The sequence below is a fragment of the Pectinophora gossypiella genome, chromosome 11 (genome assembly GCF_024362695.1).
Source record: "Pectinophora gossypiella chromosome 11, ilPecGoss1.1, whole genome shotgun sequence".
NCBI lineage: Eukaryota > Metazoa > Arthropoda > Insecta > Lepidoptera > Gelechiidae > Pectinophora > Pectinophora gossypiella.
Window position 1 is genome coordinate 11,935,671 of NC_065414.1, and position 21,305 is coordinate 11,956,975.

Below are 21,305 nucleotides of genomic sequence, written 5' to 3' on the forward strand. Positions count from 1 at the left end.
AAGAACAGGTTGGAATCAAGAATTTAATTCTCTAAGATATTTTTTAATTTATTTAAATTTCACGTTACGTAAATGTTCCTTATATAAAATAAAGTCGTCAAATTACGGAGCAGTTTGTCGGTGACGTATGCACTTGGTTTCTAAGTCCATGCATAAACACATGCGTAAACTCACGCCTATTTCCCACCGGTGAAAACAGAGACTATGGAATTCCATTGGCTTCGACATTGATCTGAACTTTTAAATAAAGGTACTTACTCAACGATCTACTCACCGCCCAGTTAGCGGTCTTTCAAGGTCAGTTTTAAAGAAATCAATAAACACTAGAAATCCTGATGTTCCTTGCGCTCCGATTTGTTCAAATAGACGCACATATTGGTGTCGTGGCTCACACGCCGATAGCGGTGCTCATGGGTGAATTTCCATCAAAGCAGAGAGTTAAAACTCATTGGGTTGGTACATCTTACTCTATGTTAGTAAACAATACAAAACAGAGTAGTTGGCAACGCAAGTCATTCCTGCCCCACCCCTTCGGAGATGTCGCCGGAATGACTCACGTAGCAACAGCCGAGTCGGTCCGCAATCATGCCCAGCAGGGCTAACTTACACAACGTGATAAAATTATCAATCGACTCAATAAATTTTGTCGAAATCGATAAGTTTTCCCCTAACATGCATGTCACGTGATGTTCGTATTTTGAGAATTTTGACAGAACGAGGTGACTTATTTGGTTTTCCATATTAGCACCGATTGACAAAACGACATAATTACATTGCCAGAAACTATAAAATTACCGTGACAAAAAAAAATATCACGTTACGCATGTTAGCCTTGCAGGTTCTGGAAACGACCAATTATCGCGAGGGAGAGAGCGTCTTCGCTTTAGTTCTCGCACACTGATTGGCCGATTCCGCAAGTCTCCTTTCCTCTCCGCTTTACTGGAAATCCACCCTTGAGATGCAAAATTCATGCGCTAAATTGTGAGAAACTGCAGTACTTTTACGCGGACGATACGTTCGACCAACTGGGCACCCTCAGGCCTGTTGTCTTAAACGTTGTACCGGGTGAGACTCCCCAATGGTCCGGTTAAGTAGTAAATGCCATCTGCGGAAAATCTACAATCAGTCACGTCAAAAAAAAAAGATACGTTCGGCTTACAATTCATTTACTTATTTAAAAACGGACGCTTCGAAGTGTAACTATATTTCCCACTGAGTAAAGATATTTTTGAGTTCGAATGATCTAACGTTCTTTGTATGGAAAGACAGATTCGCCAGAAATAGCTGTTGCATTTCTCTGAGCAGTGTTCCGATTTGTCTGCAGATCTCAGCCGATCCCCGACGAGTCGTCCGGCAAGTCGGGCGCCAAGTTCTATCAGAGCTACGACCGGCTGTTCATCTTGAAGACCCTCACGTCAGAGGAGGTGGAACGGATGCATTCCTTCCTCAAGCATTATCATCCGGTAAGGATTTTTTTAGTATACATAACATAACATAAACAGCCTATATACGTCCCACTGCTGGGCACAGGCCTCTCCTCAATCAACGGGATCCGAAACCGGGTTTTTTTTGTATAATATTTTTAAATAGGGGGTAAACGAACAGATGAGGCACTTGATGGGAGGTGGTCATCGTTTCTTTTCATTTGTAATGCCAGAAGTTGCCCGTGCGTTGCTGGACTGAGAGATCTATTTACAAACTTTTTGAAAAACAAAATATTAAAAATTGATTTGTTTGATTGTTATTTATTCAATTTTCATAAATTTCTGCCTTCATCTCGTAAGAGGAGTAGGAAGTTTATTAAAAAAGTTATTCCCCTGTTTTCTCATACAAACCTTGTTTTTATGCGAGTTCTTTAATTCGGCCGGCATTTGACATAAAGTTGATATTACGTGCAAACTTTGGTTGTTAAGGGGGTTAAGAAGACCACATCGAAGTAATTCATCTAAAAAACAATATTGCAATTTGACATATGCGCACACAAAAGTTTTTATCCCCTCAGATTGTTAAATAAAGACCGTGTTATCGACACCCATTGATTCTTTGAAATTCTTTGGACTTTATCCGTTTCTCTAAACAATTCGTAATCGTAAATAATCACAGGGTTTACGAGCGTTATCTTATCATCATTGATAGACGTGCATCATTTACGATACCTCTAGACTAGTGCCATGTTTATCAAAACTTACAAGCCATGTATTACAAGAAATGTTATTGTAAAAAATGACATTATTACAAGGATATGTTTATTAAAACTACACCTGTAAATTACATGTTACAAGTGTCAATATTTAATTTCACAAGTATATTTTACAATCCCTCTACTTTTTTTGATAAGCGTAATTTATAAGTACTTGTGAGTAACTTGTAGCTTGTGAACTTGTAGTGTAGACTTGTAAGTTTTTATAAACAGAGGTTCCCAAACTTTTAAGATAAAGGCACATCAACTAAATATCTTTTATGTGAATTAAATTAAATGAAAGCTAGTTTAGTATTTAAGCACAATATTTAACAGTGTTGTTGTTATGGCGATAGCCTCGCTCATTATTATAATACATGGGACTTAAACATAGCTAGCGAGGAGTAGGTGTATATTGTCGCCTTGTAGACAAAACCACGTAAGCGTCTTTTTAAAAAATCACACTTGGATGTAATTTTTATTAAGAAACCTTCACAAAAGGCAAGTTTGTTTCAGCCTAGTTAATAAAATGTGGTCTCAATATTTACCTCAAATTGAAATTAATTGAAGAAATCGCAGTTTTGGTGAAGAAAATTATCTTATCAGAATTTGATTTTTCAAAAAGGCGAAGATATGCTATACAGTATACACCCGTATACATACATACACATATATGCACACATATACAGGGTGTTAGTGACATCGTAACGAATCCTGAGGGGGATGATTCAGACCATGATTCTGAGTTAATATCAAGTGGAATTTTCTGTCGCAAAATTTATGATTTTATTTGTATTTTTTATTTTCACTTCTATAGTTTTGCGATGGAAAATTCAACTTGATATTAGCTCAGAAGCTCAGAAGCTGAATCATCCCCCTCAGTATTCGTTACGATGTCACTTACATTCCGTACAAGTACGTACAGGTAGCCATCCAAGTCTGTATGAGTGTTAGTGACACAGTTACAAATACTGAGGGGGATGATTCCGACCCATGAGTTGATAACAAGTGGAATTTCCTGTCGGAAAATTCATGTATATTTTAGTGTTTTTTTTTTTAATATTTTCAGTTCCATACTTTTGCGACGGAAAATTCCACTTGATATCAACTCGGAGTCATGGTCTGAATCGTCCCTCAAAGTTTTCGTTACGATGTCACTAACACCCTGCATATATGGTTACCTCGGGGATGCAGGTCATGCAGACCTGATGGTATGTTGTTGTTATATTCCAGTACATAGTTGAGCGGCACGGCAAGACATTGCTGCCGCAGTACCTGGGCATGTACCGGCTGACGGTGGACGGCATCGAGCACTACCTCGTCGCCACCAGGAATGTGTTCTCCAACCACCTCAACATACACAGGTATTTACAGCCATCATAGCGGTCAGGCGTCATCGTTTTGGTGTCCTCTGGGATATACCACCTGGTTATAGGCTATGTGACGTCACAATAACTTAATGTGGCGCCCTTTAGCGGACAAACCGATGAAGTCTTCTTCTATCGCGTGGGTTGTGAGTACCAACCTCAAAATGATAACCAGGGTCGCCTAGTATCATGGCTATTATTGAGCCGCCAAAGGCCCCTGTCATGGTTCATGTAACGACTACATACATGCATCAGTAAGTAGTTCTCCAACCACCTCAACATACACAGGTATTTACAGCCATCATAGCGGTCAGCCGTCATCGTTTTCATGTCCTCTGGGATTTTCTTGCAGCTTCTTTTCCCCGGCTATACAGGTTGTGAGAAGCTGCAGTAGTTTTAGGCGGATGAGACGTTCGTTATGTAAAAATTGACGATTCAAAGTGTAACTATGTTACCTATTGAATAAAGATATATTTCAATTTGAATATACCATCTGCTTATAGGATATGTAAAGAAAGAAACATTTATTACTCCCGGACACCACAGACACAGATAGACAGGTACATAACATTCAACACAGGACAGATACCACACGGAAATCAATACACAGAAAAAACATATGTGGCTATGTGACGTCACAATAAATTTACTGTGGTGCCCTCTATCGGACAAACTGATGAAGTCTTCTATTCCGTGGGTTGTGTGTACCAACCTCATATTGATGACCAGGGTCGCCTAGTGTCATGGCTATTATTGAGCTGCCAAAGCCCCCTGTCATGGTTCATGTAACGACTACATACATGCATCAGTCATCATCCTCATCCAAGCCGTGTCCGGCGACGGCGACTCCTAAATGTCTATCCCAGGTCGATGTTATGATAGGCTCTAATGTGGCTAGCAAAACCGCATGCATCAGTAAGTAGTCACCGGGACCAATTTTTTTCTAGAATAAGGAATAATACTACGTTTAGAACGGGAACTATCTCTCTCCCCCCACCCTTCGGTCTTACTTTAGTCTTCAGACGTATGGGCGTTAGACGACACACACACAGATGCGCGTATACTATAAGGTGTTTTGTATGAAGTGTCCGGGGTATGTTTTAAATTTGAAAATAACCTTTCACAGGAAGTACGACCTGAAAGGGTCGACGGTGGACCGTGAGGCTTCTGAGAAGGAGCTGGAAAAGGAACTGCCGACGCTCAAAGACAACGACTTCATCAAGCACGGCGTGCGCATCGACATCGGCGAGGCCGCCAAGGAGAAACTGCTTGAGACTCTTACTGCCGATGTTGAGGTGAGGGAACCTTTCATTATCCGACTGCGGAGATGAAAAAAAGATTATGTGTTTGACCGCTATGTATGTATTGCGACGGGTGTAACGTTGCGTGTATGGATTTAAACGTGTACCTAAAAGTACTGTGGTTGTTGGGACGCGCTCAGATAAAATAAGAGACAGATAACAGATAAAATAAGAGGGGGCAATTTGACATTTGCGCATGTAAAAGTAAGTGCGCAATGCAAACAAATGTCAAATAACAATATTGTTTTCTTAGATGAATTGCTTCGATGTGGCCATTTTATTCTCCCAGTGCGTATTACGTAGCAATCATTTTTTAAAGAGAAAGAGCAAAGACTTATACAGGGTGTTAGTGACATCGTAACGAACACTGAAGGGGATGATTCAGACCTGAATGGCAGGCTTCAATCTGGCGGCGAAAACACCCGACTCCTCTCAAAGAATTAATAATATGAAAATTCAAATAAACCGAATAGGGTTATTACGGATTCTTAGCAAAATTGGTAATATATAACCCATATTCAGGTCGGTAGAGTCCAAAATATGTCGACCTTTCTCTTGATAAAACTGTACATTGTGTCCAGTTCCTAACGAAGCTGCACCTGATGGACTACTCGCTGCTGCTGGGCATGCACGAGTGCGGGCGCGGCGAGGCGGAGGCCGAGGCGGCGCGCGCGCAGCTGCGGGACTCCGACTGCAACGACTCCGACTCCGACTCCGACACCGACAACAGGCATGGCGAGAGGTAGCTTACCTCGCGATTTGTATCTTCATTATTTATTTTTAGCGACAAACAAGGCTTTTGCTTACCTCGGGCATAGAATAAGGAATAATACTACGTATACAACGGCAACTCTCCGCTCTCCAGCAGCGGCTGAGCTAGGTTTACCTCATCCCCCCCCACCCTCGGACATAGTTTAGTCTTCAATCGTACGGCGTCAGACGTCAAACACAAATGCGCCTGTACGATAACGTCAATGTACAGTGTCTGTGTAGAACGAGGTGTTTTGTATGAACTGTCGATAAGATTTTTTATAAACAAAAATAATCTCGTTCTCACATGCGCGAGCGAGACGGACAGTCCGCGCGCTCCCTTACTCGTTAACGGGTTAAATAGACTAAAGTTGCTCCTTCATTTGGGGGTTTACATAAATGAAGCTGCGGAGTGTCCATTCTATACTTTGTGAGACTGTCCTTTGTAAGGACTTTTCAGGCTTGAATCGCCTGATTGTCCGAAAAAGTAAGATGATTCCGTGCTTCGGAGGGCACGTTAACCGCCGTTGGTCCCGGCTATTAGCCGTAAAAACACCTCCACCTCCAACTCGCAATGGAGCAGCGTGGTGGAGTATGCTCCATACCCCCTCCGGTTGATTGAGGGCTTGTGCCCAGCAGTGGGACGTATAGGCAGTTTATGTGTTAAGTATGCTTTGTTTATGGTGCATATCAAGGCGATATTAAAAATTGCAGCCAAAAAATGTTGACGTCTTTTCCAAAGACAGACGGTACTTATTTCAGAGCGGCATGGCTAGAGGTATATTAGGTAATAGGCGTTCTTACGCAGTACTGTAGTCACTTTTTGTAAGGATTTACTCACGCACATTGTAAGTTGGCCACTCTTGACTATCATACGCTTTTGCTTGCTTATTCCAGGTTATTATTGTCCCTGATGTCAAGGTTATTATTGTAGATTTGCCGCAGATGGCATTAACTACTTGGCCGGTTAGATAGGGAGCGCTAAAGGCTCTCACCCGGTACAACATTTAAGACAACAGGCCTGAGGGTGCCCAGTTGGGCGCGAACCTCGGCTCAGGGCGTCGTCTGAGAGGAAAAATATTTGAAAGAATTAATCGACCCTAGTGGGTCGATAGCGATAAGCGCTGATTGAGGAAAGTCGTCGACCACGCTGGCGGGGTCGGTATCGGGGTCCTGAAGTGTTTGGTGTCGCGAGCTGATTGGCTGCCTCTATGGCTAGAGTAATTGGGTCGTCGGGATCGTATATTACGTCTTTCGGACGCCGATACTTTTCAGTACCGTCCCTAATCCGGAGAGTTACCGTTGTATTGGTAGTAATATTGAATCAGAATCAGAATAATTTATTCAACGTAATTATCATGGATAAACTTGTTGAAGGTCAATATAACATTTTTGAATTTACGTCATTTCGCAAGGTGTTATGGCTGAGGAGAAGAAATGACAAGAAACTGCAACAGCTTAATCTTTTAAATCAATGAGGGTACATTACAAGTTATTTAATAAGTAGAGGAACACATTCAATACCAGTCATTTTTATCGTTTAGGTAATCATTAATCTTGTAATAAGCTTTTTTACATAAAGTAAGTCTTCATAATCTATCTACTCCTTTTCTTCCATAGTATATGTAGTAGTTGTAGTGATATTTATTTATTATAACAATTATAATTATGTGTATTATTATTATGTAGTTTATGTAGTCGAAAGTGTATTTATTTTTATATGCACAAGTATTCCCATCCTATACTTAAAGGTTGCCTGGAAGAGATTGCTACTTAGCAATAAGGCCGCCTATTGTACTAATTCTATTTCTCTTTTGTTTTGTATTTTGTTTTTTCCTGTTTGTGCAATAAAGTATTTGTTATGTTATGTTATGTTAAGCTTCACGTGAGGTTTAAATTTATTGTCTGACAAATTTAAAATATTGTGTATGGTTGTGTGCAGGTGGGGCTACAACACGCCCCCGGACAGCCCGCGCGGGCTGGCGCGGCAGTGCTCGCTGCGCTACGAGGGCATCATCCCCGAGCTGGACATCTACGCCATACCCAGCCAGGAGGGTCAGTACTGTCTACATATCATTTATCTAAATATATAAAGGGAGAAACTGACTGACTGACATATCAACGCACAGCCTAAACGGCTAAACGTAGGCACTTGAAATTTGGAAGGGACGTAGCTTAGGTACCGTAGAGGTGCACTAAGAAAGGAATTACCGGAATTCCCACGGGAACGGGAATTAGCGGGAAAAATTCTTCCACGCGGACGAAATCGCGGGCAAAAGCTAGTTTATTTATAAAAAAAGATACACCAGCAGCTTATATACATAAACAGCCTATATACGTCCCACTGCTGGACACAGGCCTCCCCTCAATCAACCCGAGGGGGTATGGAGCATACTCCATCACGCTGCTCCACTGCGGGTTGGTGGAGGTATTTTTACGGCTAATAGCCGACCGAAAGGGACCAAGCTGTTGCAATGGGTTAACGTGCCTTCCGAAGCACGAATCATCTTACTTTTGAACAATCAGGTGATCAGCCTATAATGTCCTAACCAAAATAGGGATCACAAAGTGATTTGTCCCCACCGGGATTCGAACGCGGGGCCTTCGGATCGTAAGCACAACGCTCAATGACTGGACCACGGAGGCGCATTCATATAAAAGATAAAAATAAATTAATTGCACATTTATTCATAAATATAATAACTTTTCAGGTGCGGCCAAGAAAGAGATATATTTCGTTGCGTTGATTGACGTCCTCACGCATTATGGTGTAAAGAAACAGGTTAGTATTGAAACATCACATATATATATTTATAGCATTATAAATCTTTATGAACTCGCTACCATATAGTACCACAGTGAGTTATGGCCCAGTGAGTTGAGGAGCTCGGTGGCGCAGCGGTAAAAGCGCTCGGTCTGCGATTGTTGAAGTTAAGCAACTTTCGCAAAAGCCGGTCATAGTATGGGTGACCACAAAAAAAGAAATCAAGTCGAGCTCCTCCGTGCTTCGGAAGGCACGTTAAGCCGTTGGTCCCGGCTGCATTAGCAGTCGTTAATAACCACCAATCCGCACTGGGCCCGCGTGGTGGTTTAAGGCCCGATCTCCCTATCCATCCATAGGGAAGGCCCGTGCCCCAGCAGTGGGAACGTGATGATAGCATTATAAATCTTTATAGTGTTAGAAATACAATTTGTCACTTATAAATTAAGTTACGAATAATTAAAACATTTTAAATTATTGCACAAACACTGCAGGTCAGTCTAAAATACATACCCTCTCGTACCTGGTTCAAAGGTGCTCATTATACTGGCCGCGTTACCGTGCATTATTGCAAAGGAAACCTGTTGAACCAGGAACGAGCTGGCGCGGGGGTCACTACCGCGGTCCCTCAAGCGCCTCCCCAACACGCGATCACATATATTATTTTTTTTATCAAATTTTTTATCGAGGCTTGAGCCACTCTTGGTGGTTATGCCAACCTCATAGCTTAGAGCGTTTAATGATGATCAAATCATCGCTTTACAAGAGAATACTATTACAGCACTACACCATGCTGTTCAGGGATTGTTATTCCTAAGAGGCACAGTACAGTATTTATATACAAGCCTTGCCGCTACGGATACTGGATTTGCCAAGAGGCACCCAATCTCATCACATCACATCACAAGTATTGGTAGACTATGTAGTGTTATCAAATTCAAAAATATCTTTATTCAGTAGGTAACATAGTTACACTTTGAATCGTCAATTTTTACACAACGAACGTCTCATCCGCCTAAAACTACTGCAGCTTCTCACAACCTGTATAGCCGGGGAAAAGAATCTGCAAGAAAAACCTCGGCACAGGGCCCTAGACGTTCTTTAAAAAAATAAAAATAAACGTAAAATTTTGGTATACAATTGAGTAATTTAGCTGCCTAATATCAATTTATGTTAAAAATTGTCACTTCCAGGCGGCGAAAGCGGCGAAGACAGTGAAATACGGGAGCAATGTGGACGGGATATCTACATGTGACCCCGAACAATACGGCAAGAGGTTCATAGAGTTCGTCGCCAAGGCCATCGACGGCAACTAAACGGTTACACGGATGCTTCTTTTAGTACCACCCAACCAAGGTACATACATGGTACGGTCACGAGCATTAATATGTATACACTTTGGTACCATGTCACATTAACTTTTTTGACAAATTGAACTGTAAGTCTCACTAAATGTCAAACATGTTAGTGCGACAGAGTCCTAAAGTGGGTACATTATATTATTCATGACTGTATGAGCACATTTAGGGATTTATACCTTAACTTCAGTACCACCCAACCAAGGTAAATATTCGTTACATGTGAGAATTTATACCTTAAGTACCACCCAACTAAGGTACATACTTGGTACATGTAGGGATTTATACCTAAACTTCAGTACCATCCAACCAAGGTACGCATTTGGTACATGTAGGGTTTTGTACCTAAACTCCAGTACCACCCAGCCAAGGTACATACTTGGTAGATCTAGGGTTTTATACCTAAACTCCAGTACCATCTAACCAAGGGACAAGGTACATACATGTTACATGTAGATATCTAAATTGACGAGAGGTTATATGCCCGATGTAACATTTGACATGACATACATACATGAACTCACGCCTGTTGTCTTTAATGGGGTACGGATATCAAGAAACTAGATAAACGTAACCATATTTACAATGCGATGCGATTTTGTGGTATTTGCCATGGATGTGCCTCTGACTATATAAAAATAAAAGTGTTTTCATAGAAAATCAGGCAATAAGTTTCCAAAGAGAAAATACTCCGAACTTAAGGTGACTTAAGACAACCGAATACCCTTAAATCCACTTGAAAATGTACCGTTAGAGTCCGCTAGCAAACAATAGACTGATTTCTAGATTCTCTAGAATTATAGTGACGGAATTGACAGGGTGTTGTATATCGTCATTAGTTCTGCACTGTCCCTAGTTTTCACACTCGCATATGGTGAAAGGACATTCGTTTTTTTTTAAATAGATATGTAATCCGGGTCAATGAACTCACGCAAGAGGATTGTATATCCTCCTCGTGAGTTCCTTACCGTACCAGGAAATGTTCTAGGTAATCTCCAACTTAAGTACCTTCTTATTGTAGCAGAACTTTACATTAAATAACATTAAAATAATGTACTTTAAATTATAACTTGATCTATTCTACCACATTCTATGTTATATGCATGTTACATATATCTATAGGTAGTTGAAAAAATAGGCTACTTGGCAACCTAGTCAAATGAGATACTTTTTACGAAACGTCAAAACGAAAGTTTTCTTTGGACTTTGTATGGAATTACTGTCCTGTGACGTCATCAATAAAAGCGGTCAAACGTCGTACTCACTGTTACTTAATTCATAAATAAAATTCGTAAATAAGTCGAAAAGTAAAATGTGATTGATTTTTGATCGTCTTAGACTGGTTTCTAATTCTAGATTAGCATTTTATAATTTATCTTTGACTCAGTGAAATATCCTGTTGAGAATTGACGATATAATTTTGATTAGTGTGACTAGATGTTGTAATTTACAACTTTAAAGTCGTCAGACCGAATGTTCTTTTCAAATCTAAACCGCATCCATTGTAACTCATATTATTTTAATACTTTTTAAGGCAATGGGGTCGTGTTCTAGGTTCAATATAAATTGTGAATACTAAATAAAGACAGATCTAACGAAAAACATTTTTTTTTCTATTTAACTTATTTATGAATTTTAATCAAGAATAACGTAATAAAAAGTCCGACATTTGATCACGCTTTTCTATGACGCCACAGTGTGGTTTTTAATATAATTTCCATAGTAATTTTGTGACATTTAGACATTTAGTAAAATTGATTGAGAGGAGGCCTGTGCCCAGCAGTGGGACGTATATAGGCTATTTATGTTATGTTATGTGTTATTTAGTAAAAAGTAACTGATTTGACTAGTGTGAAACTAGCTAATTCACAGGTAAAAACATGGCTGAATGACTGGCGTAAAAATCACATCTAATTTGCGACACGATGCGATGTTTAAGTTCACTTCTACTTTATATCTAATAGGCATTATTAGGATAATCAAAGTTTAATTAAAACGTATATGTATTGACTTAAAAATGAATGTCCTTTTTCTATATTAGTTTGCGTACTAAAAGAAGCATCTATAATATTGTTATTCTTGTCAAAGACAAGTCGGTTTAAGTGTAAGTACGTCGCGTCTATGCTTGAAACGCATATAAAATTCATGTGTTAATCCTAGAAAGGTTTCATGAAGTCTGGTATGCGCGGTGTAACGGAAAAGGCCGTAGTCGGAGAACTATGCGTATCTTGATTATAATATCTATTATTTATCAACCGAATAAGGAATTTAAAATGCAATTGTTATAACAGTAACAGAATATTTAAATTAAATCAATGCAATTACATTTTACGACCATTTTAACTCGGATGGTATGGACATCTTTATAATAAATATGGGGTGTTTCACATAGCATAATATGATATGTGTGGGCGTGTATTTCTCGCGACTACGCGCCTGTGTCGACGTGGACAGTCCCGCTGTTTGTTCTCAAGTTTTCTCATTATTATTCGCTTCGCGTGCGAATTCCTCACTTTTCATGTTTAAACACGTTAAGGGTTCGTTTCTACTCTCGTCTTAAAGTTCTTAAACCCAACGATGTAGGACATTTTTGTAATATAAGGATAGTTATGTTCAAACCCGAAAAAGTAAATTATCGGAGGAAATATTAAATATTTTTACATTAGGATGGGAGTATATATTACTGTCGGTGTTGGCTGCGGAACTGCTCCGATACGCAATCCCGGGAGGAGTTCACGAACTGATATTACTATGAGCACACTATTGCAATAATTTTTCGTATAAACTCGTTACTAGCTTTTATAATGTTCCGCTGTCGCGTAGATTAGTGATGACAAATTAAATAAAATGTTAAATAAATATCATTGAATTTAAAGTTAGACGTGTTAATCGGCTGAGTAATAGTTAAACTCCAAGTAAAGTTTGATAGGCTGTTGTATACTAATAATAGTACATTTACGATTGTGGAATATCTAATATTATGTACAGTTGGTAAAGATACGAGTGTCAGCAGGCGCTGTTGGTGGCCGGCTGTGTCTAGGACGGGCTGCGCTTGGTTACGTGAAGGCATGGTATAAGAAAACCAAGTATGCTCAAGTATAAAAGTGACAGCTAACATTTCAAGGTTAGCCCAGTTGACGTCATCCAACCCCGAGTTGCCATTTCGTAAAAAATAAATTACTCACGAATCATATTTACTTTGCAAGGAAATGTTGATTTTGATTGATTTTTTTGATTCATTTTCAATAATAAAATTTACGTCGTTGGAATGTTGGATATACCAATTTAATGGTAACACCACGTCATCAAAGGGCTAACAATGGCGGCTTGACATAGGATTGAGCGTACCTGGTCTTCTTATACCATACGTGAAGGGATCTCTCGACAGTCGTATTTCAAGATCCGTTTCTTATTTCTTCCCTCATTCCGAAGGAGTGAGCGTTAATCAAATGTTGAAACCTTGACAGTAACCAAGTGCTCGCCAGTAGGTAGGGATCGAAGGTGATGAGCGAAAAAATTAACATTTTGCCAATATACCGATACCTAGATCGCTTAGTTTCTGTCTAGCATAGTATTTAAATAGTACGATGTAAGATTTTGTTATTTATTATTCTATTTCGAATTAAGACTTGGATTGTTATCGTCATTGTGATTACGCGAAAAAAAATACTGGCAATGTTTTCTACTTTACGGAGCAAGTTTTGTCATCTCTAGGTTGTCAGGCGAAACAAAATTTCGAAATTGTTCTATAAGCTATTATTACCTTCTTCGTCTTATAATGCCTTTCTTGGAGGTGATGAAATAAGCAATACATAAATAAGTAGTTATACCTTTTACATAACGTAGGGAATTGAAACTTAAGTTTCATTTTTCTCTTTTTAACATTTGACTAATTTGAAACTTGTATTTAATGTAAATTAGAAATCAGTATTTTCTATTTGTTCGGATCCGAAATTGTATGTTATCAAGGATACGTTTTGTGATAGATATTGTTTACTTTTAGCTGATAAATGTAATAATTTTACTTATTTGTAAGTTGATCACTCCTGTCTCAATGTTGACGGGAAATCTAAATTAGTAATTTTATATTCTTCATAAAGGTTTGAAGCACTTGTTTTTTATGAATTGATTTGTCACTGACTAATCTGTAACCATATTGGACTGTATGTATTTTAATAACTTTTGTACGTTAAAAGTTATTAAAGCTTCGTTTTTGTCTTATAGTAAATGTCCGAGTTGAATTGTAAGAATTATCTTCTTTTCTTCAGGAGTGATTACACTGAGACAAAATCCTGTCTCGTACGTTATTTACGCGAGTAGAGTCCGCATTCCGCACGGACAATGTCCTGAACAATGTGTTAGTCAGTTAGACGGTTCGATGTCATATGTGTTGCCATTGTTTAGGTCGGTAATTGTATTTTAATTTTAGTTAGGTTACGTTTTTTTGTTAATGGTGACGGTGGAAGCCACACACACATATATTTATTACAGACAGCTTGCTAAAGCAACGGCTAAGCAACACAATCGAAAGTTAATTCTCTAGTCTCCTAATCTTGTAAAGACAAAAGTGTATGAAAAATTAAGAACTTAGTTTTTTAATATTCGGTTTATAAAGTTTCTGCATTACATGTTTGTGTCTTCTTTATCTGATTTCCTTGATCCTCTTACATATTTGTATACTAGCATGGCGCTTATGACAACAGGACAGAGAGATACGAGTACAGCGAGAGACATTCCAAGAAAATGGTTTATTTTGACAGCTGTCATATGCACCATAATGGTAAACTATGCTTCCTCATTTGTAGTAATAGAGGCTTGTGGCAAATAACATAAAAAGTAGTTTGGGACTAAACAAGTGTTGAAACAGTAAGCCGGAGACAAAAACAAAATACGATTTTAAAATAATTTTATTACGAAACGTGCCACCACAATAACCATCTAATTAGTCCATCCTCGTCTTGACGTGCTTCTCAGTGATCTTATCCTTCTCTATGATGTACACCACAGCGCCCCAACCGGAGATCGCGTCACGGTCCGCCGCGTTCACTAGCGCCTGGGGAAATAATAGTAAAAGTAAAAATTACCATCTTATAAGAAAACCAGCGGGCTTAGCACCGTAAGCGTGCGACTCTTTCTCGCCTCGACATACGTCAGCCGTCACACTCTCACAGTACTGCACAGAAAGAGACAGATGACCTCTGTCGCGGCGAGAAAGACTCGCGTGCGTACGGTGCTAAGCCCACAGGTATGCTCAAAACTGATACCTAGCATTTCAAGGTTAGCCCAGTTGACGTAATCCCACCCTACGTTGCCATTTCGTAAAAAATAAATTACCCACATCCAATGTTTTTAATTTACTTTGCAAGGAAATTTTGTACTTTTAGTTAAAGGTTTATATGTACATTTTGAATGATTTTTATATATGTGACAAATAATAGTTATTAAAAACATCCGCGTGTGAAGCAACTGCACTATGACATTTCTACCTGGACTGTTACATCGATTTACCCACTGTTTATTGCGTAGTAATATAGTGCTAGTTGTGGCCGCGCGAATACAAAGAAGCAATTAAAAGAGTAGGCAGTGAGTGTTTTAGAATTGAGTCTATAACATAATCTTTGCAAGCTAAGAAAAAGACTGAAAGAAATATTCTTCTACTTATTGTGTGGGTTGAGAGGTGGATGACCAACCTCATCATCCTGGTGTCAGGATTAAAAGTAAAAAGAAAATATAAGGAAATATTTATAAAAATAGATCTCTTAATTTCTAGTCTTCTGTAAAACTTTTTGGTGATATTAAAACACTATATAAAAGAACAACTTACCTGCGAGATGGTTTCAAACAGTTCATCAGGTGACAGATTAGGCTCCCACAGGGCTTCACACATACCATACAGCTGCTCAGAACAAGTTCCTGATACTACAAAGTCTTCGGGCTCGTTGGGGCAGCCAATCTGAAAGAATCAATAAAATTATATATTTCAAAAACAAATATGTCTTTTTCAGTTTTTTTGTTTACCATCCAAATTATTCCACTTACAAAATATGATCTGTTACAGATAATCATTTCCTCAAGCCCAAAACCTGTCCAGTTAGCAAAGAAGTATTGACAATAATATTTAAGATATTAAAATCTTGACTTCACACATTAAATTTGACATTTTAAAGCTCTCTAACGTTTTTGTTCTTACCAGATCCATATTGCACACATATGGTGTGTTGTCATAAGGGTCTAGGCCTGCAATCACTGGTTCGATGAAGTATGGCCCGAATCGCTTCTCATACAGGACATTGGACAGCATTGCAGAGAAGGTCTTAGGCTTCATGATTCTGTTTTCTTTCAGCTCATATAGGTTCATTCTGGAAAGTATCAAAAATATTTTATAAAAAATACCACTGTAGTTACTTTGTAATTACATGAGCTATGTCAAGGGTTTTTGAGTGCTTGATAGTAACCTCAATAACAGGGCTGATGACGTCGGTCATTAACCTCAGAACCCATATGACTGATGAAGTCTTGGTAAGGATAAGAAGATTTTGAAGTTTCGGTAAAACTTTCCACTCTTTGTGGCAAGTAGTATTAGTCAATTTATTGGCTAGGATACTACAGTACATATACATAGTAGGCAAAAGGTTTTAAAATATGCATTGGGTAGATTCAATCAGAAATATCAATACAACTATTATAAAACAAATATGAACTTTTATAGGAATGACTATCAAGATTATCACTTGAACAAAATGCTTTAAATACCCTTCTTACCTAAACTTAAGTCTCTGGAACACAGTCTGTGTGTCTGTAGCAAGCCCGGGTAGACCCACAAACAGTGTGGGGCCCATTTGGTACACCTTGGGGAAGTTTGTGGAGACTGTCTGCGCTTGGATACCGAATCGCTTGTCTGTCGCGATCGCTACGCAGTCCTTGCCCTTCATAGCTACCACCGCGCCTCCATTGTACGCCAAGATCGACTACAAACAATGGTAACCAAAGTTTTAGGTATAGGTTATAAAATCAAGTTATTTGGTATTATATATGAGATAATTCATGTTAAGGTATAATGATTTATCATTTTTATGACATTGGAGACATAATCTACTTGTATTTTTTAGAAAAATATTAAAAACAATTTTTGCAACGTAATGTTCATGACGCTATTATAACCAAAACCGGTATCTGTTTTGTTTCAATAAAGCCGATGAATATGACAAATATATATAAGATTTTACTCACCATATTTAATATTTATTCACTATTTTCACTCGTGTTTTTAATAAAAATAATTGAATCAATTTAGTAGAAAAACGAAAAATGACATATCATTCGGCAAACGCGATGTATCTGTATTTGTATGTATTTAGCGTTACTTGTAAAGAGTAAGAGAGACAGTAGCTTTATAAATACTCTTGTGTTCTTTATCTATTTCAACAAGTGTATCATTTACATGCAGAAAAAAGCGCACACAGGGCAACGTTCCTTTCCACAAAAAATATTTTTGATATTTTGATATTTAATAAAACAAATAAAGGGGCTGGTAAAAAGAAGAGTACTTATATTTACTGGAAACTGATTAATTATTTACATAATTTGTAGCTACTTGTTCTCGTAACTCATCCGCGTAAATGTCCAGTCGCGCGGTCATTTGAAATCCCCAGTGATCTTTTATTTGTCTGCATAAATTCAAGTCCACTTCAGCAATGAGAAGTCCATCTTTAACTCTTGAAAGACTTGGGGTCCTTATTCCGTTAGGAGCAGTTACGTAACTGGAGCCGTAGTAACTTCTTGTTATTTTCTTTTCTCCAAAGACTTCAGTACCAACTCTGTTAATGCCGCAAGTAAAGTAATTGTTGGCTATCGCTGCGTTGCGGGCTTCAATACCCCAGAATGATTCTCCAAATTCAGCAATAGTTGCCGCGGGGTTGAAAACTACTTCTGCACCGTTTAGGCCAAACATCATCCAGTTCAATGCATGATGGCGACCATAGCAAATATTCACGGCCACTTTCCCATACCTGGTGTCAAAAACTGGATGGCCACCATCCCCGGGACTGTAATAATCCGTTTCTTTAAAGCCCCCAATACTGGGTAAATGATTCTTCTTGTGTTTTCCCAAAACCGTTCCGTTCGCGTCAATAACAACCGCTGAGTTCCACCAAACACCGTTATCATCTTCTAGAATAGGTGATATGATGACCATATCATGTTTTTTCGCTAATTGACTGAGGAAGGTTACACTTGGGCCGTTCACAGTAGATTCGGCGAATCCAGACCATTTTTCTCTTTCTTTGGTACACAGAAAGAAGGGCATAGACCATGTTTCTTGCAGGCAGAGTATGTTCACGTCTTCAGCGGCGGCTGCTTCGATGATATGACTTACTTTTTCAAAGATAGCGTTTCTCTGTTCATCTACCGGTCGGTCTGTTGGTAAAACAACTGAATGTTGAACCAATCCCAACTTTACAACTCTTGGATTTCTAACCTCTTCATTCGCAGCGGAGAAAGAGTACGCGGCGACTTGAAAATTCTTCTCGTTGCTTATTTTCCTTGTCGATTCCTTTAATTTCAATTCACTGTGGTTCTCCCTTCCATAGTAAATCCTGTTGAACTCCTTCAATTGTTCGGGATTTAAATTATTCTTAATAATATTATCGAGAGAATGTTCACAAGAATCCATTTTGTTTTTAAATGCCCTGACGGTGATACTGTGATTATTATCACTTGGACCCGGTTGCTGGGTTGTAAAGTTATCAGTACCTACTTAAATAATACATACACGTACTAATAGTTGTTTACGTAAATAAACAGATGTGAGCAATAACAAAACGTTTTGATAAGTAGGCTATTAATGATATTTAGCTAGGTAGTCGATGACCTCGTTTCCCGAACTCGAAATCTAGTAAAATATTCCCTCACCAATGACACAGGTAACAAACAGATAGGCACAACTACTCGTAATAACTGGTTCGAGCGAATGGAAAAGTGTATTAAACTTCGTGGTGAATACTTTGAAAGACAATAAAAGGTACTACTTATAAGTTTATAGTTGCTTTTTTTTCTACAAACGACAAAATTTAAAAGGCATGCCTCGTACTCTCAAATATTTCAAAACCATTATTAGTTATTAATAAGGGTACAAATTTGCCTTGGTTTAACTTTCTAATATCATGGATAACAGCCATACTTATGCATCTATTTTGTATTTGGCTATAAATGATGACCCTTGTTATTAGACCCAGGCACAACACATCATCCACCCATCATTATTCTGATTAAAATAAAGAGAAGCAACATAGGTAGCAACATAATCGTATACATAATCTGATCCAAATATCAGACAACAATAATTTTTATATATGCTTCCTTTTATACATTATATTTTTGAATAATTATCTACCCGAGCAATGTGAAAATAGGAATTTATTATCACGTTAAATCTGTACAGCGCCATCAATATTATTATTTTAAGGAACGTAGCTTCGAAAGTACCTCATTACCAAACACTATTGATAACCTAAATACCTACTAAATACGTAATAGATAGGAGCATGGGACTAGAGGGGTAGTACATATTGTTATTATACCATGGAAGGTACCATAGAAATAAACATGTAACTACCTTGTTCTCGCTAAATAGGTAGGCTGTATCTAACAACTAGGTATGGAAGTAAATATCAGTTTGTAATAGAAACATCTTGACCCTTTTATCTGCCTAATCATTCATTAAATAGTTAATTCTCACGTTATCTGAAATACAATAAATGATATTTGTTATTATAGCATTCACACGTGCTTAGGGAAACTCACAAAGTAGAAAAATGGAAAAAATCTGACTCGGACGGGACTTGAACCCACAGCTCTTGTCAAGTCGGGACGAGCGTGGTAACCATTACACCACCGGGCCCTCCTCCTGTCCATACGAAATTCTTCAATCTGTGCATCATCATTATATACCTACGATATTTACAATAAACTGGTAAATAAACAGATGTTTAAATAAGTAAATAAAGATTAAAACTCCTGTGCAAATGGCAATAGCAAACACGTACTAAAGCATACACCACATCGTTACATAATCCGCCATATTTGCATCGCAAACAGCGCGCGTGCACGTTTTGTAGTTAATTGATTAACATACTCGCCTCAACTAGTTATCTATTGACACTATTAAACCTATTATGTGTGGTTACAGCATTAAGGGCTCGTACATAAAGTTAAAGCCGTGGTTGCCCAGTTGGTAGAACTCTTGCCTCTCACTTTGAGGTCAAAATGATTATCGAATTTGTTCTCTGTGTCGAGTTTGGATCATAAACGATTATCACGTGCTCAGCAACGAAGGAAAACATCGTGAGGAAACCCACATTCCAAAGAAATGCATTTTCGGAGGTATGTGACCTAACCTGTATTGGGCTGGTCTTTGTGAGTTGGAAGGTCAGACAGGAAGTCGCTTCTGTAAAAAACCGGACCCGTCAAATCTTCAGGTTAGGTAAGCGGACCCTGTGAGAAATGGGACAATGCTAGGGCGATGATGATGATGACGTAAAGTCAGAGGCCTTGAATATATTTTCGGGAAGAAAACAGCGTTAGGTAGCGAGACGCAAGACTCCGAGGTTATGATGATGCCTTTGTGTGAAGTGATTGCTTGGAAGAAAGTTTTTATCGATGCCCCGACAACAAACACATACCCAGATACCGACTCATTCAGCGCTTATCGCTATCGGTCCAGGGTCAATTAATTCTTTCAAAGGAGACTGGTCACGGCCCATACAAAATTAACCCAGGCCCGGCGCGAATGAAATTTATTTCATAATTTTCGTAAAATTAGGTAAAGTAAATATAAAAAGTCCGCATCGCTGAAATATATGGCGAACATACTGAATTTGCCTAGTGTTTTTGTAAAGGCGCAACATTTTATTTTTAGTTTTTTCGTTTATTTTTTTTATTGAAGAAACATATCTTTTTTAAATGATTTGTATATTTTTATTGGTAATAATGGATTTTATTTTTTTCTTACTAAAATAACAAATAAACAAAAACATGACGAAAAAAATGTAAGAAATAAAATGTTGCGCCTTAACAAGAACATTATTTTCAGCGATGCGGATTTTTTAGATTTAATGTACCTAATTTTACGAACATTATGAGATAAGTTTCTTTCGTGCCGGGCCTGGGGCAGAAATGACCCGTCTCCTTTAATCCTCTCAGACGACGCCCTGAGCTGAGGTTCGCGCCCAACTGGGCACCTGCGGGCCTGTTCTTTTACATTTTGTACCGGGTGAGAGGCCTCAGCGCTCTCTATTTGTCCGGCCAAGTAGTTAATGCCATCTGCGGCAAATCGGTGCTTGAATACTAAACTTTACAGTCACATGCCAATAAGATATTATTGGAGATAATTCCGTGTTTCGGAAGACACGTTAAGCCGTTGGTCCCGGTTACTACATACCGATGTAAGTATGTAGTTGTTACATGAGTCATGTCAGGGACCTTTGGCGGCTCAATAGTAATGCTGACACCAGGATTGATGAGGTTGGTAATCCTGGATTACCAACCTAATCCACCTCACAACCTACACGATAGAAGAAGATTTGAGATAGC

At 38.6% G+C, this 21,305-nt stretch overlaps 3 protein-coding genes across 6 annotated transcripts in view; 1 reads left to right on the forward strand and 2 right to left on the reverse strand.

The window, feature by feature from the left end:
* Positions 1–21,305, forward strand: part of LOC126370560 (phosphatidylinositol 5-phosphate 4-kinase type-2 alpha) — a 242,422-nt gene that overhangs the window by 8,816 nt on the left and 212,301 nt on the right. For 2 of the 4 annotated variants that reach the window (XM_050015473.1, XM_050015475.1), the window contains 7 exons: positions 1,325–1,463; positions 3,413–3,543; positions 4,673–4,841; positions 5,429–5,589; positions 7,540–7,652; positions 8,309–8,379; positions 9,552–14,344. In XM_050015473.1, the coding sequence (XP_049871430.1) occupies positions 1,325–1,463; positions 3,413–3,543; positions 4,673–4,841; positions 5,429–5,589; positions 7,540–7,652; positions 8,309–8,379; positions 9,552–9,674 (907 nt within the window). In that variant the 3' untranslated portion in view covers positions 9,675–14,344. Of the gene's footprint in view, positions 1–1,324; positions 1,464–3,412; positions 3,544–4,672; positions 4,842–5,428; positions 5,590–7,539; positions 7,653–8,308; positions 8,380–9,551; positions 14,345–21,305 lie in introns of those variants that run through there. The other 2 variants (XR_007566894.1, XM_050015474.1) reach the window with 2 other exon arrangements.
* Positions 14,606–17,070, reverse strand: LOC126370617 (proteasome subunit beta type-3). The gene is made up of 5 exons (XM_050015580.1): positions 16,947–17,070; positions 16,479–16,684; positions 15,907–16,075; positions 15,541–15,669; positions 14,606–14,769 (listed from the first exon to the last, which is right to left on the reverse strand). Exons 1-5 carry the CDS (start codon positions 16,947–16,949, stop codon positions 14,659–14,661), a joined length of 618 nt encoding a protein of 205 aa, XP_049871537.1. The 5' UTR covers positions 16,950–17,070; the 3' UTR covers positions 14,606–14,658.
* LOC126370583 (uncharacterized) lies at positions 17,250–18,648 on the reverse strand. The gene has a single exon (XM_050015530.1). The coding sequence runs from the start codon at positions 18,385–18,387 to the stop codon at positions 17,284–17,286; it is 1,104 nt and encodes a 367-aa protein (XP_049871487.1). The 5' UTR covers positions 18,388–18,648; the 3' UTR covers positions 17,250–17,283.